This window comes from Theobroma cacao, chromosome 5 (genome assembly GCF_000208745.1).
Source record: "Theobroma cacao cultivar B97-61/B2 chromosome 5, Criollo_cocoa_genome_V2, whole genome shotgun sequence".
NCBI lineage: Eukaryota > Viridiplantae > Streptophyta > Magnoliopsida > Malvales > Malvaceae > Theobroma > Theobroma cacao.
The window spans coordinates 17,384,715-17,402,119 of NC_030854.1; the positions used below are offsets into that span (position 1 = coordinate 17,384,715).

The 17,405-nt window shown below is 33.5% G+C and overlaps 1 protein-coding gene across 2 annotated transcripts; it reads right to left on the bottom strand.

The window, feature by feature from the left end:
- Positions 5,313-15,696, bottom strand: LOC18598562 (4-alpha-glucanotransferase DPE2). 2 transcript variants are annotated; one of them, XM_007028131.2, is made up of 22 exons: positions 14,702-15,696; positions 13,997-14,114; positions 13,851-13,906; positions 13,606-13,733; positions 13,364-13,490; positions 13,072-13,268; positions 12,628-12,706; positions 12,474-12,512; positions 11,233-11,352; positions 10,984-11,085; positions 10,718-10,801; positions 10,345-10,587; positions 10,067-10,192; positions 9,895-9,969; positions 9,308-9,376; positions 8,253-8,372; positions 7,573-7,670; positions 7,290-7,449; positions 7,077-7,175; positions 6,115-6,312; positions 5,881-5,974; positions 5,313-5,733 (listed from the first exon to the last, which is right to left on the bottom strand). In XM_007028131.2, exons 1-22 carry the CDS (start codon positions 15,056-15,058, stop codon positions 5,510-5,512), a joined length of 2,913 nt encoding a protein of 970 aa, XP_007028193.2. In that variant the 5' UTR covers positions 15,059-15,696; the 3' UTR covers positions 5,313-5,509. The 2 variants fall into 2 exon arrangements, with proteins under 2 accessions (XP_007028193.2, XP_017977307.1); XM_018121818.1 differs by having other exon boundaries at positions 11,233-11,361.

Consider the following 17,405-nt stretch of genomic DNA (forward strand, 5'->3'; position numbering starts at 1 on the left):
CGTCCATTGGGCCATTGTGTCGATCATGGCCCGAAATTTGGGTCGTGACAGTGAGTCTCATAGACTTAGTGATCATTGGCTCTGTGAGCAGGGCGTAGACGGGAAATAAGCATAAAGCAGATCGTTTGAATAATAAAACAAGAATATAAAAGGATAATCTTATGAAACCAAATCACAAGTAAGGTGTTTGTGCCTTGTAAAGATGATGCTGTAAAATCATAATGCAATGCTTTCCTTGGCAAAACTATGCCGAAAACAATCGTAGCAAAAATAGATTTCAATCATCGAAATCGTCACTTTCCATCAAAAATACAAATACTCATATAAAAATACACAAGCTCCCAAAAATGTGTGGCATGCAAAAATCATTGTGTACATCCACATAAACCAACTCGTGATCATATACAAGCTCTGAAAGCTTTCATTCAAATAAGGGAGCTGCGAAAAAACGTTAACTCTCCACCATGTAAAAGAGTACGAGTCTAAAAACTCTTAAGGCTCTTGCATAGGTAAATCATAAATAACAAATCGTGGACCCACTTTCACGTAATAACATTCGGGAGCTCTACTCCACCAAATTCCCATAGCCATGGTAGTCTCGACGATGTTGGCCAACTTCGGAGAAATCAAGTGGTCACAACCACATATATCAATTGGTGGCCTATCCACATATAACAACCCGTGGCCTTGCCACGTATAATCACAGACAGTGGCTCCAGCCACGTCTAACAACTCATCGGAGACCCAAAAGTTCTCTAGCTAGAGCTCACTTGTGCACAAGGGTCACACTATTCTGATGTGACATTCGACCTACTCTCGATGCTCTCGGTTTGTCAAAAGTATTTTCAAAACCAAATCAAGTTTTCCAAGACTTTTGCTTAAAATCATTTGTAAACAAGGTTCAATAACCTTTCAAATTGTTTTTCACATTAAATGCATGGTGTAAACATTTGTATAAAAATCAGACTAAAAACGGCTCTCAAAAGTTTGCATTTAAACCATTTGATAAGTACATTTAACTATGCATATCACACAAAGATACAAGGCACGGATTTTTGATGCAAAACAGTGCAAAAAGGCTTGTTCCCTGATTTCTAAAACGTTTTACATATATATATATATATATATATATATTCTGCACAAACAATTTCCAAATCAACTTGCATCCATAATTTTATATGGTTTTTACCAGCTCATGCTTTCCACAATAGTAGTGTATAAATTATTGTAAATCCATTTTAAGATCGCCTATCGAGGCTAACAACTCATGCTATCCACAATTGCATTTAAAGGAAACCGAAAACATTTATTAAATGTATAACAATATATAGTGTATATATCATTTGAAATAGACACCCCTTACTCACCTTATAATGGCGGGATATTACTTCGCCACTAATCCGGTTACGTTTTGTATTAAATCGACTTGCCGGTCACCCATTACCACCTTTGGTATGCCACCACGGCAAACTTTGCACACTTCCTAGCAATAAACCAAGCTTAATGTACTTAGTATTTATCATCCTAATTCAGCTCACATTTGCTGCCTTATGTATCAAATTCTTGCTCCTTTCATTATCAAGAACTATGCACACTTCAAATTATTATTTTTCACTATACCCGACCGGGCACATTATTTCCAATTTCATTCATACACACGATTATATGTATATATATATGGGCAGCATCTTAACCAAGAATCCTTATCCAATATCCACATTGCTCATATTTATTCTTATAAGTATTCTAACGAACAACTTTAACATTTCTAACTCGCTCATGCATTTTAGATTCTTTCAACAACTATTATTCCTCACAATGTACCTTTCAAGATTCCAATCACACAAAGATAGCCATTGCTCAAGATCTCTCAACTATACTCAAAGCATTATTCATTTTTTTTACCTTTAAGGTGGCTTGATCCGCACATGCACTCTAATGTTCCTCCAAAACTTCAATCGTCAAGCTACCAACATGATTGACAAATTATTTCTTCAAAGATTTTACAAATCGTAGGCCTTAAAATATAGTGTTATGCTTACCATTTCTATTTCACTTTGAATCCACCAAGCACTCACGATTTTGATAGCTTGCATGTCCCTAAATCTTCTCCAATCAAGCCAATCTTTGCCGCAACAAAACATTTCTTATAGTCATCAACCCATTTTCAAAGATTATTCAAGCTAAAACCACAATTCTTACTTTATTTCTCTTGTATCTTGAAACCAAGCTTCACACCTCCATCAACACTCCACGGCTTTCCTCTTGAATGTTGAAGACTCTTTGGTTGATGAAATAGCACACATCTACAAGATAAAGGATGGAAACCTCACGGTTTCACTTAATCCTCACAACTAGAGGCTTTCCTTCCTTTCTCTCTTTTTCTTTCTCTTTTTTCTTCTTCTCGGGTGGAACCTCTCAAAGCCTTCTCTTCTTTCTTTTCTTCTCTAAATGGTCGGCCCTCTCTCAACTTCTCAAGGCCAATTCACATTTCTTTACTCCTTGAACTTGGTATTTATATGGCCACCCATTCAACTAATCACAATACATGCACACATTCTCTTTTTGTTTTCATTTGGCCATTTTGTCAACCAATGGTTCTACATGCACCAATTTTCTTTCCTCCACATTGGTCAATTATCTATCCTTACTTGCTTTCCCATTCGCCACCTTCACTATCCCTTTCTTTCTTCCTTTATCATTTATTTCATGCACCACCTTATTCATCCGATCACATTTCATGCACAAGCTTCACTTTATATTTTATTTTGTCATTTATTAAACCATTCAAGTCTCATGCATCCATATTTTTCTTTCCTCATTTGGCCACCTAATGCACCAATCTCTTTACATGCAAATAGATTTAGGCCTATCCTTTCTTTTACTTCACATGGTGGGGGTCCCACATGTTCCCCACTAATTTCCTCCTTTTTACATGCTAGTATTTACATGTAATAGTGATTTACATGCACATTTCATTATCTCATATAATTTAACTTTCCTTGGTTAGTTAATTTTCTATTTAGCTTCAAATATTGTAATTGCACATAAGTCCTCGACTTTTCCTTATTTACCATTCGACCCTCTTTACTTTTCATCCTTTGCAATTAAGTCTTTCAATCATTTCTTTGATTCCAAATTTCCTTCTATCTTTCTTACTTTCCCATCCACCACCTTCACTATCCCATCTTTTCTTCCTTTATTATTTATTTCATGCACCACCTTATTCTTCTGATCGCATTTCATGCACAAGCTTCACTTTATATTTTATTTGGTCATTTATTAAACCATTCAAGTCTCATGCATCTATATTTTCCTTTTCTCATTTGGCCACCTAATGCACCAATCTCTTTACATGCAAATAGATTTAGGCCTATCCTTTCTTTTACTTTACATGGTGGGGGTCCCATATGTTCCCCATTAACTTCTTCCTTTTTACATGTTATTATTTACATGTAATAGTGATTTACATACACATTTCATTATCCCATATAATCTAACTTCCTTGGTTAGTTAATTTTTCATTTAGCTTCAAATATTGTAATTGCACATAAGTCCTCGACTTTTCCTTATTTACCATTCGACCCTCCATACTTTTCATCCTTTGCAATTAGATCTTTCAATCATTTCTTTGATTCCAAATTTCCTTCTATCTTTCTTATTTTACACTTGTACAAATAAAATATAAAATTTACACTTCACCAAGGTGTCACCGTAATATTTAAATATATACTTACCGGCTATTGCTTTATTAAATAAAGGCACGCGGGCCCCACTTATGTCATTTTTCTTCGAAATTCTTTCTTATTTCTTCTCCCTCACTTAGATTAGCCATATAATCTTCATTCATGACTAATTTTGACAACAGATAAAATATTAATATTTAACATTATTTTATTAACAAAATATTATTTTATTTTAAAATTCTCCTTGGGTCTCAAAGTGTCTCAATTGGCCTTGGTTCACTTCCAAATCGCCTTTTAACTTGCTAATGCATCCTCAATAAAAATATTATTATTTAAATATTATTTTTTCGCGTGTAAAATACTTTATTCTAAATATTCTTTTCACCAATCACTGCTCTTTGAAACTTAAATTTATATTAGTTGACACTTCGTTTTATCGATAAGGTCTTATTGGCTCTTATACGAGGTTACGGGGTGTTACACCTACTTCATCACTATGTGAGCCCTAAGGACTTATGTGGTCCAAATTTTATACCCTTTAGGACTTGGATCTATGATATGAAGTTGAGATTTGGCGTTACTACTTTAGCATGATTCCAAAGGTAAAAAATGATGTGACCTAACAGTCATATCTTAATGGATTGACATGAGTATCCAAATAAGAGTTATCATTCATTTTACATACATGGTCTGTAACTCATTTCCCGAGCAATTATAAAACATTAGATGGTCGATGTAACCATGAGTTTAGACACATAAAGAGATTTTGCATAGCTCTTACACGAATGGATCATATATGCAAAATCTTGTGTGATTAAAATGATTTGAGGTATGACAAGAACTCAAGCGATGTTATGTTAATAACATGATAACTTAATATCTCATTGCTCATCAGTACCTTTATTTTCATGTTGGTCACATGTTCCATTTTCCACTTATAATAATGAATGGAGAATGAATTAAATTGAGAATGGTATAAGTTGATACCAATGTGCACGAATGGGAGATGTTACACTTAAATGTAACGCGTCCACATTGCAAGCAACTTTATTAATTATTTATGGATAATTAACAAATATTTCATTAATTAATATTGAATATTATTCTAATATTTCTTAATTGAATAATTGCAAATAAATGTTAGAGATAGGATATAAATTTAAATTTAATTTATCTAAATTAAAATAAGAATTATTTATACATTATATTTAAATTTAATTTGTTTAAATTTAAATAAATATTAATTACATTTAAATTTAATTTATTTAAATTTAAAAATAATATCCTATCTCTATATCCCTAATACGTCTATAAGTAGTGAACAGATGTACTAAATTTTACATAAAGCCAAGAGTTAATGTGAATTGTTTTGTAAGTCAAAAAAATCAAAAACTCTTCCCATTTTTTTTCTTCATTCTTAAAACACCATCAAAGGCCAGAAAGTATTAAAATGTGTAAATCTTTGCGCAAGAGTCTAATAGCCGTTTCATAACAACGAGAGTGAAGAAATCATTGAGTGCACGAAAGCAAATTTGTAAGGCAAACTTCTTTAATTAAAAAGGAAGTGGAATATTTATCTGAAAAGGTAAACCCACCTCCCACTCTACTGAAATTAACAAGCACAACTAAAGTGATAAATATGCTTTATTTAACATTAAATAATGTCCTTTAATTATTTAATAAACTGAGATTCTTCAGTAATGAAGGAATTTTCTATATTGAACCTTAGACCAGAAACAGCCTTTATTGTCAAGGGTATACCAATCATACTAGGCACGTATTTAGTGGCATAGCATCACTTTCGTATATAATGTTATAGGGGCTTACATGACACCTGCACTCTCTTTCTGCAAAACTCCATTACGAGTCATTTCTTGACCACTGACATGGTGCTTCTTCTCCAAAGCTATTGCTGCTGTTTCTTGACTCAATTGCTTTTCGGCTTCTCCAATAGGAGGATATGATCGCCCACTTCCACGTATGAGGTCTTTGATGGTTGCTTTAAGCTCTTCATCCTTCATCAAGGACTCCATTGTAACATGTACACCTGAGTTAAAAGCAGGATAAAGTATCAGTGGACCACCTTCAAGTAAAGCACCATTATAAAAATTGGAACAGGGAAGCAGCTTGAATTATATAATGCAGAGCCATATTGGACCAATTTAGGAGACATCAGAGGACAAAAGAAACATACGGTATCTCCAATAGTGCTTTGGATTTGTGGGATCATTTATTGTCTCCTCCGCTGCAGGGCGAGTTGTGTACTCTTCTTTAAGCGCTAACAAATCCTGGCCATCAAAACCATAGTTTTACACACTTCTGTAGTAGAAAAATGCCACCAATAACTGTGTATTATAACTTGTTTCGCAACTATGAGTTGCAGTTCCAAGAGAACATTATGTTGAAGTAGATGAGTTTCATCACAAACCTGAAGGGGGAAAATTGCCCACATTGATGGAGCTTCAACATGTTGCCTTATGATGAAATATGCCACATCTGGAACACATTGAGTAGGTGGCAGTTCATCAGAACCCATCACAGAGTTGAAAAACCGGTGCCGTCTCTCTTCATCTTCTTCCCACCAGGCACGCAGGGTGGAGCAGTCATGACATGATGGAGCACACACCTGAAACATATTTGCAATAGCCAACTCTTAATTTATTCATTTCTTTTATGAGCAGCTTAATTTAAATACATCAAGTAAATTAGGGACCCCGAGATTTGAGTGAAAGCTATTCATGAGGAAAAAGAAGAAAAATAGACCTCCGTGCATTGTCTATGACATGGCATGCTTTTCAGGGAAAAAGGTTTTGCTGTATTACCCATCCTTTCGAATATTAACAGTAAAAGAAACTAACCCAGCTATCTCCCCACTAACACTACCACCCCACCACCAAGAAGAAAAAAATCCACATGTCAGAAGTGCACTGTCAAGGCAGGAATACTAAAAGGACATGTATCTTGGAAACAGAAAACCAAGGACTGAATGGCCAACCTTTAACTGGAAGTACTTCTCAATGACAAGGCAGACACTTTTATTACACGGACGAAGCACTCTAGAGTTCAGTGTTAATATATTTCATCATCTTTTGAGGCATAGGAATACTGATTTTCTAATCAAAGACGGGGAACAACTATTCAAGAGAAAGAAGCTTCTCACATAGTTATATTTTTCTACATATGGTTGACTCAACTCAGTCAACTTTTCACAACATTTAGCGTATGTCTTTTCATTGCACAAAGTGTACCCCTTCCGAAACTATATAAAATAATAGATCCTGGTATCTTCACCAACTACAGAACAGAGACAAAAATGAAGCTGAATGATTCCTAAATAACCCCAAAACATACGATATGTTCAATACAAATCGACGTGATACTGGCTCTTACTGTCATGTAGCTGTACTGCGAAGGAAAACCAAATTCAAGATCTGGTTCACTGGGCATACGTTGAATACGCAAGCCAATTAGCCCAAGTTCTTGCATCACCTGCATTTTCAGATAAAAATAACAATCAAGGAATATATACTACACGCAAAATGCAGGAAGAAGGGAGGGAGGAGTCATTCTGGTTTAGAACAAGAAAAGGTTGAATGAACATACAGGATGAACACATGCAGGAATAAGGCCCAGATCTTCCCCACAAGCTAGCATATCTGATGAATTTAGGAGCACAGGGAGGGTCTTCAAAGCATTTTGCTGCCACAACTTTTCTTGCCGATGGAAATAGTAATCATAGTACAATCTTTTCAGAACATTTTTGCTATATTATGTGACAAACAGTTAGAGATAAGTTGATGTGTTTCAAATCGAATAAGGCTGTTAGCGGAACATTAGGATTGAGAATTCGTCTTAAAGAAAAACTAAGTTAATATGATCTAACTACCTGTGATCATCCAGATCCCTAAAACTTGAAGTATCTTCAAGATTAAAACGTGGATAGAAATTTCTTGCATGCTCTGGATCTCTGATGAGAACTATGTTCTGCATAAAGAATTGATTGGATAGTCTAAGATGAGGACCAGAAAATATTGAACAACCAAAAAAAGAAATAAGGAAAAAGACCCAAGTTTCCAGCACAAGCCTCTTATTTGACAACTACAAGTTTCCGGGAAGAATCTAAACCAATAAATCCTTCTTGACATACTAGCTTTTAGTTAACTTGCAATTTGCTCGAAAACCATGATGTGATATCTTAATTATTTTAATAAAATAATATAATTTACAAGCTACTCGAGTAATATAAGCATTTTATTGATTTTGAACTCTAATAATAACTTTCCACTAAATTTTGTAACTAATTATTTTTGTCTTGTGTATTACTTTGTTTAGTTAATTAATTTTTAAAACAAGTTCTTTATTAAGTTTTAAGATTCATCTCTTTGCTCAAGGTTGTTTTATTCTAATAGCATAAGCGCTCTATTAACAAAAAGATATTGTAAAAATTACTTTAAATATTAATAGAATGACACGATTGAAACTTGATTAAAAACAAAAGGGCAATATAGTCTTCACAAAAGTTTTACACCACTCAAGCCACATTTATATATAGTATACATTAGCTACCTTTAAAAGATCAAATAGATCATGACGTATCTTATCTTCACTCTCTGGCAACAAGGACTTTTCTGCACACGACTTCAGCTTGGCAGCAATCTTTTTCTCTGTGTTGCAGTCCTCCTTAAACTAGAATTTCATGCAACAAATGATAAAAATGATTGAAGGCCATTCCAAAAACCCTGATCTTTTTTGAAACAACACTATTACTAACAACTCATTAAAAACAAATGGTGGAACCAATTTAATGAAAGTATGCCTACTCATGATCCCTTATAGTGATAAAAATAGATGTTTCACAATCAACACAAAGCTAAAAAGTGTTGTTTATAACAATAATAATGAAAAGAAGAAAAAGAGTATAAACTTTTTTACATTAAACTTCAGATGATGGATAAACTTTTTTACACTAAAAACCACAAATTACATACTAATCTATTACATAGAGATTCAAAAAGTTTTTTTTTTTTTTTTGCAAGATGTACACCATAGATTGATAGTATTAAACAAATTAAGTTTTCTTATATTGATCTTAAAGAACGTCAAAGTTCAAACAATTGAACCAAGAGACATCAATGGACCAGCAAGCAATTTATGACCAGGACCACCTCTCGAAAAGGGAGAAATAAAATTATCTAATGGAAGGAGATATTAACAAGTTTAGTAATTAAATCTCATTAAGAAAAACCAAAATAACCGTGTGCATATAAATTCTTTGGATTTTGGAATACACTAAAGAAAATGGGAGTTCTATCGTTAAAGAAAAGCATTTCATCTTATGATTGCTAGAGACATGTTGATCAAATAATTACTCAAATTAATGATCCCAATGAAGCCCCTCTTGGCATTTGTTTGAAAATTAATTAAGACAACCAAAGGTATCTAGATGAATGGCTCAAAAATATGCAGTTACTAGTCAGTTAAATTAGCATAACCTTCAGTCAATTAGGTAAATCAACATGGTCATTCAAGGTTGAAAGTTAGCATGAAATCACTTAACTTCAAGAGTTGAATGGAAAAATGAAATGAAAATCAAACTGTGGCCAATTGAGTATGATCATCACCTCATAACGGTCCAGATACTCATTCAAAAAAGTTGCGACAATCAAAGTCCAAGAATCTCCAAATTTTTCCTGACATATGAAGGGAAAATAAAGTAAGAAGTAAATATGCATAAGAAAGTAGCAGATGATACTGACCGGATGGAAACTCAAACGTCATAAGGCAAATTACAAAGGTTAAATGCTCATTTTAGGATCTAAGATTTACCAAATTCTTCATTTTAGGATTCAACCTATTATTTTTTTCAAATTAGGCTGAAATCTTTCCAATTCGATCCATTCAAGGAAAATTAGTGAAAGAAGTTAGTGATTACCATTGATGAAACTTTACAATGCAAATCTATATCCCCACATGGCAACTATTAGTGCCATTAACAGTAACCATTAACTTTTTTCCATCAATTTCTCTTACATGGATAAAATAAAAAATATAGCATCTTAATCTTAAAGAAAAGATAGGCTGCCTTCTGAAATGAAGGATTTGGTAAATGTTAGATCCTAAAATGAGCATTTAGCTAGCTACATATGCAAACAAGTCAACATCCTTAAAGAGAAAGCCAATTTGAACCACCAAGATACACATTCCTCACCTGCAAAAATTCTTTTTGAACAAATGGGCGAGTCAAGCGATCAAAGTCCCATATACCCTCTCTTTCAAGTTCTTCCTGAAGCAGAAGAATTATTTACAGTTACATCAAGAGCAAAGTTGCTCCCCTTTACTGTTATATACCAGTGTACCCCTTGCATATTTCAAGGAATTACCTGGCTTAGAGGGATAGATGGTCGGAATTTCCCAATTAGACCAGTCATAGCGTGGTCCGGGAGTTCCCAAATTCTAAAGAAGCCTAATATATGATCTATTCTATAAGCTGTAAAGTACTTTCCCATCTGCAATGAAATTAAAGAAAATAATAAAACTTTCAGTGTCAAAGAAACGGAAAAAAGCATGTCTTGTCCTTAAATCTGCATCCAAACAGCTTATTGGGTTTAGGATAAAGGTTTAAAAAAAAACTGTAAAGGAAAGAAAGAAATAGCAAAACCTGGGTTAGGCGAGCACGCCACCAAGCATAGTTGTCTTTTGACATTTCCTCCCAGTTATATGTAGGAAATCCCCAATTCTGGCCATTTTTATCAAAATAATCTGGGGGTGCCCCAGTAGAGGTGTTCATGCGGAACAAATTTGGATAGACCCAGGTATCAACACTATTCCTGTCAACACCGATAGGTAGGTCTCCTTTCAAGATCACCCCTTTAGCTCTTGCATATGCTGCAGCTTCCGACAACTGTCCATTATATTAACAAATAATAAACACCAAGAGACCAATTTGTTCAACAGTGAGAAATATATATATGCACAAACAAGAAGAGAAAGGGTGATGCACAACACTTTGGAAATTGAAGAATTTCACTTACCTGCGAATGTAAGTGGAACTGGACGTAATAATGAAAGCAAATTGTATCATAGTGCGAAGTATCTTTCGAGACAAGTTTCTCAAGCTGTAAGAAAAGGTGAACAAACATTATTGAGTTAAATGTTCAAGGGAAAAAGCTTATCTGTGCTATTAAACCTAAGGCAAAACAGATGAACTGTTAAAATTTTGAAAGGAGAAGACATTTTAACTATATTCAACATCCTGGCTCAACTTAGAAGTTCAAGTTAAAGTTGGAAGGATCATTACCTTGTCCTTAGAATAATTAGAAAAACGGCCCCATTGACTGTGATCGGATGTTTCAAAAAAGTCCCGCAAAAAACAGAAAGCCGCATACGTTTTTAACCAATCCTTTTACCAATTAAAACAACGTTCACTATATTAATCATACATTGGAAATTAACAAACTTAATAGATAACAGAATATGAAAAGAGATATTTGGACTTTTGACTATTATACATGGTTGACAGATGGAGGGAATCAAAAGTTTAAAAGACCTTATTCGCAGAAAAAAATTTATGAAAGGAACTGGAGTTAAGTATCAAATCCTTTTCTTGCATGAAGACTTTCTTGGCAATTGAAAGTTTGGTAGCCATTGTAGCCTCATAATCAACATCCTGCATATACTAAAAATATCTCATTAGAATATTTATAGTCATAAATACTAAGATGAAAGGGTTGCATATAATAAAAAATTTACTTCATCACTGCAGATGTTCACTTCGATACTGATTTAATCTTTTAGCCTTTTTCCTTTTCTCCCATAAATCTTTTGTCGTTATTAGAATTCAGAATATACTTTTTGTGTCTGAATTTGGTTAAATCTTATCCAGTTAAACTTTGAAAGCTTAGATAAAATGGTATGGCCATGAAAATAAAACATAGCATAAAGATGGTAATATGAACTACTGTTTACCTTGACAAAAACAATCAGAAGATGTTGAGCTTTTAAGGCACTATCCACTACACTTTGACTTGTAATCTTATTAGAATGTTCTGAAAACAATGACAAAACCCAGTCCTAGATCACTTAATATATCAACTAGCATATTTCCATCCTCCATCAACTAATTAGTTAGTAGACATCAGCTTGTCCATAAAACTATTTCTACTCTGAGATCGCTATGCTACCACCATCATTGAGTAGTACAGTAAAGGGTTCCAGATCTACACTTAATCGTGGAGCTATGGATGAGTAATCTGAAGGAAGCACAGAGGAGGAATGTGAATTGAGTTCAAAGGCAGAAGGGGCAAGCCAAGCCCCTACCAATTCAAAAACAGCGAAGGATAGAATGAAGCTAGATACCATAAATGGCAGTATGCAACTGAGGAAAGTTCTTCTTTTTCTTTGGATAATTCATAAAGAAAGGTTTAGTCTTTCTACAAATCAAGAATGGTGGTCAGTTAACAACTAATGTCTTAAGATAAATAAATTGGGAAAATTTAATAGACCAATAGTTTATGGTCTTGTTCCAAGTGACGCCAAAGAAAGAGAGGCCGGCTGTATGGCAGGGTAGATTGATGTACAAATTTAAGACTTCAAGAAACTAGAAAATGCAAGGACTTTAGTGTGCTCATTAGCCAATTACCATAGAGCTGGCTAACGAACATCTAACATCCATCATCCTATTTCCAGAAAATGTTTTTTTGGCAATCCCATTGTATAATTAACACAATCAATATATCAATTAAAATATCTTTCCAGTGATAAAACAATAAAAAATAGTAGAAGTTTTACCTTTCCATCCAGGCGTTCTTTGGCATTTCTAATCTCATTCTGAAAGGAAAAGAATTAACATGGTGATTTTAGGAAAAGATAAAAGGGCCTATCAGTAACATGAAATTGAAAGATAAGTTGGGTAAAAATTAAGGAAAGCAGGTTGTCGACTTACCTTGATATCCTCTGGCATATTTTCGGAAAGGGCTTGTACTCTGAGGTACAATGGATGCAATGCAAATACAGACAATGAGCTGCCACAGAAATAAGAGAATATTGACATTTTAACATTGGAACTTTAAGTTTATGACTCGTATTCAGTAATCCCTAATAAGCACTCTTAAAAAGGAATCAACAAGTACCATGGTGTCAAACAAGATATTAGCCTTAGATAGTAAATCAGGAGAAACTAAAATCAGAAACAATCTGCAACTTGAAAATATTGGACAATCTGCTGGTGCCAACAGAATTATTGGACAGAAAAAATGCAGCAGTACATAAGTTCAAATTGAACATATAACCTCCTGCCATCCAGAAGGTAAAGAGAAACGGATGGGGAGAACTTTTAAGGTTGAACAACTTTGAGCACTGTTATCTACTATCTAATCTGTAAGGTTACCTGTATGGATAAGAATCCCACCACATCCCATGTACAGATGTATCATTGATTGGTAGAAGCTGAACTAAATGAAATCCAGACTCCACCGCCCAGTCAACAAGTAACTTCAGGTCAAGAAATTCTCCAACACCGAGATCAACTTCTGACCGGACAGAGAACATGGGAATAGCAACACCAGCACCTCGCCAGGGCATTTCCTACAAACCCGATTGATAGACTAGTACCATCATCACTACTCCAAAAGCTCACTATAGTATTCACTTAACTATTAAGGTATCCTTAAACATTTTACCCTCAACATGCCATCTGAAAGGAAAATGTATTGCAGTTGACTTTTAGAGGAATCAATAGAGAGCTCCCTCGTTGAACCAATTTCCAAAGACAAGCATCCATTCTTGCCGTATTTACAGTACTTATATGTGGAACACTTGTTAAGAAAGAGGAAAGAGAAAGATAACAAAACAATAAACAAACTCAAGACTGAAAATAGATGGTATATTTTCAAATTAGAGAGACATATCTCAAAAAGGATATTTTATTGGAAAATCACTCCTTGGAATTACACAGTATGCTTCCCAGATATATTCGCCAGTATATTGCAGCTTAAGTCCATCCTGAACGTTCCAATTCCCCAACTTTGTAGAGCTACCAATCACATATACCTGCATTAGTCAAACATCATAAATACATGCAGCTAAAAGAACTGATGGAACATCAAGCAAATTTTTAAATTTGCAATTAATGCACCTTAGAACTCCTTTGGGAATAAGAAAACTTACTGATGTGCCCTCTTCTACATTTGGACAGCAGATTTTGAAATGTACAAGGACTGACTCTGTATCATAATCAGATTCATGCACAATAATGTATTAGCTAAACTCAAATTTCCCAAAAAAAAATTGAAGGTCAGAAATGGTGCAATTACCTCCCTGATCCAATTTGTCCTGAAGGATTACTTCTGGCCTATCAATATTCAAGGTAGAACCTTTGCAAAAAATGACATCTTTAAAGGCGCTTCGGAAAGGAAGAGCATCACCACCAGTCTGGATTTGTTAACACAAAATTTTAGGCTCAGTTTCAATGTCAAGAAACAAGCATGTTTTACTATGACCAAATTTTACTCAACCACCAATCTACCATCCACCACAAAGCCAAGACAAGCATCCCTTCCAGAAGAACAGCTCTTTAAAAAAAAATCAACATTGACAAGAAATGTCTCAAAGAAATCTGTTAACAGCAGCTTTGGGTAACCTGACCCTAACTAAATGAACCGTATTGATGCATAACATTAGGCTCAAGAAACCTTGAGGATGGGTAGGTTGATAGCAAAATAAATCTCACAAAACTCTTTGGAAGTACAAAACAGCAAATAACTCTGTCAAATATAAACATAAAGGCGAAATGGACATGTACTAATAGGCAAATCTGTCTATTCACTATGGGGTCCGCTGATCTACAAAACTCAATAATAATAATAATAATAATAATTAGCTATTACTAGGCAGTAAAAGTGGACACCTCTTCATACGCACTTGCACAACATTACAAACATAAACAGTGTTTAGAATATTAATCTGAAAAGCATTGTAAAAGAAACAAAGAAGAAAAGAGAGGCGAATCAAAGTAGTACCTGCCAAAGATCATGAAGCTCCAGAGTCTGACCACCCTCCTGAAGCAGTGGAGGTAATATCAACTTACGCTTGTTCCCCATCTCCCATCTCAGTACATTTTTGGCATCATCCACCACATAATAACTGTACTCGCAGCAGAAGCGGCACGGCACTGCAACAGTTCCAGTCCATATGAGCTCATTACCTTGATGAAAAGGGCTCAGCAACAACCCTTTCTTAACGTTCCATGAACCGAGCGTTGGTTCGGAGCCGCATACTACCAGTCTTTGGCCCCATTCCGTGAAATATGGTATTCTAAACTTGAGTTTCACTGATTTCATTGACTTTGTTGCTGAAGAGGATCCCAAATTCGCCATTTCTTAGATTAGATCCAGAACAAAATCAGAATCAGAATCAGAATCAGAATCAGATGTTGTTTCTCAAATTATAGAGAGAAAACAAAACCCAATTCGGCAGACGTCAAACTGATGAATTCCAACAACACGCACAAAGTAAGAGGTGGACAAGTCGAATTCATGCAATCGGGGCCAAGAAAAAGGAAAAGGAAAACAGAGAGAGAGAGAGTAAGGAAGTGAGCGAGCTCCTTTACTTGAACTGAAAGTAGCTGAAGTGTTAATATTATTATTATTATGATTATTATCACGCGTACTACTAATAAAGAGAGAAGAATGAGAGAGAAACAAGGGAATCAGGCATCTGGGAATGGGGTGGGTTACTGGGTTTGTCTGCTTCTCTTCACTTTTCACAGAAAAATTGATCTATTTTATCATTTTGTGTGTAGATATTTTTGATTTCCAAACAAGAATTGAGACCAAAGACACATATTTTCTCTTCTTTTTTTGCTTTTATCTTTTTGGGTTTTAGCAGTAGAAGTGTAGTTGTGTTTGGGGAAGGGAAAGGAAGATGATGGAAACCTCCACACTGCAATCAAATTCACGGGACAAGCGAGAGCCAGAGCCCCGACAGTTGGTTGCCTCGCTCGGCTCTATCTCCATGATTTGATAAGTATCTAGATATTATTAGTATTATTATTATTAGTATTATTATATCGCTTCCTCCGAATCCCTATCATTGTCCATTCCTATTCACCTTATCATTCAAAAGATACAATCAAATCAGGTACTAAAACACTCTTACAAAATAATATCTTATATTTAAAATTTTAATTTTTTTATAAAATTGATACATTTCATAATTTTTTAATACCATAAAGTCAAAATAGTATAATAAGAGGTAATTTTTGAATATAAAAAAAAGTATAGTTGATATTAAAAAAAATCAAAGATGACATAGATTTAAGATTTAATATATCCAAGAAACAAAAACAAATAAAAGAAAGTAATACAGTATTTCACTATTGTACAGGTTAGCAACTTAATAATTAAGTAGTTAAATATTACTAATGAGAATAAGTCATTTTTTTATTGCGGTTTTTTTTTCTTATTTCATAAGTATTTATATACATATGCACATTTATGTGTATACATAAATGTCATAATTATCAATATTGTCCAATATTCAATACATATCACATGATATGATACAATATTAATAGAAAACATACGTATTTATAATTATATCGCATTTGATTAAATATCAAAAATATATCATACGATACACGATACATATCTTACGATACAAGACGTATCATATGATACGGTCGATACACCTTTATAAACTTAATTCTAACTAATTATTAAAATTTTATTTATTTATTTATTTATTTTTGAGTTGAAATATGAAAAATTATTTTTTATGAGTTTCAATGTTTAAGATTTAGATTTTAAATAAAAAATACTAAAGAATCAAATTCTCCTTTGATTTCTAATATTTTTAATTTTTAATCAATAAATTAATATGAAAAATGTATATTTTATTTTAAATATATATTTTATTAAAAATATGTTGAGAGTTTAAATTAAAAAATAATCATTTTTTCAAGTTATACTCTAGAATCTTCAATTCCATTAAAAATGTAATAATTTTAACGTTTTTATTTTATATGTATAAACATTATTTATAATTTTAATTTTAAAATTTATTATCGTATCTTACGTCACCATAGAAAGCGATATTAGATTTTCAAAAATAAGATTACGATGCATGATACATATCTTGATTTAACAACTATAATATATATATATGTGTGTGTGTGTGTGTTCAATTCCATAAAAAAATTATCATCAAAAATTATATTAAATGTGGTTTTAAATGGGATGCTTATAACAGGTTTTATTATGTTGCAGTTACAATTTTGTTGAATTTATAAATAGCTATTATGATTAGATTTTGAACTTCAATACTATCTTTCACTTGTATTTGAAGCTCAAGTCTTCTTTTACAACTTAAAAAGTTCCTCTTCGACCTTTTCATTTCTTTACATTTGCACATTTACCTTGCATATATTCAAATGTTGGGTGCTGTATTCCAATGTCGGTATGACTATCTTTTATCCATGATTTGTGTAATTACTTGTATATTATGTTTGGTTGGGAGAATGATATAATCATTTCCCTTTTTATCGTTAATCCTTCTTTAACATTTTATTTGATTGGAATTTAATAGTCATTTAGGGAGATGGGGACTTGTATTGGCTCTTCCAAGAAGGAAGAAAAGAGTAAAAAAAATTAGTGGATAAAAATGTTCTTCATTAATTTTAAGAATTATCACACTATATAAAATGTAATTTATTCATTTCTTTAA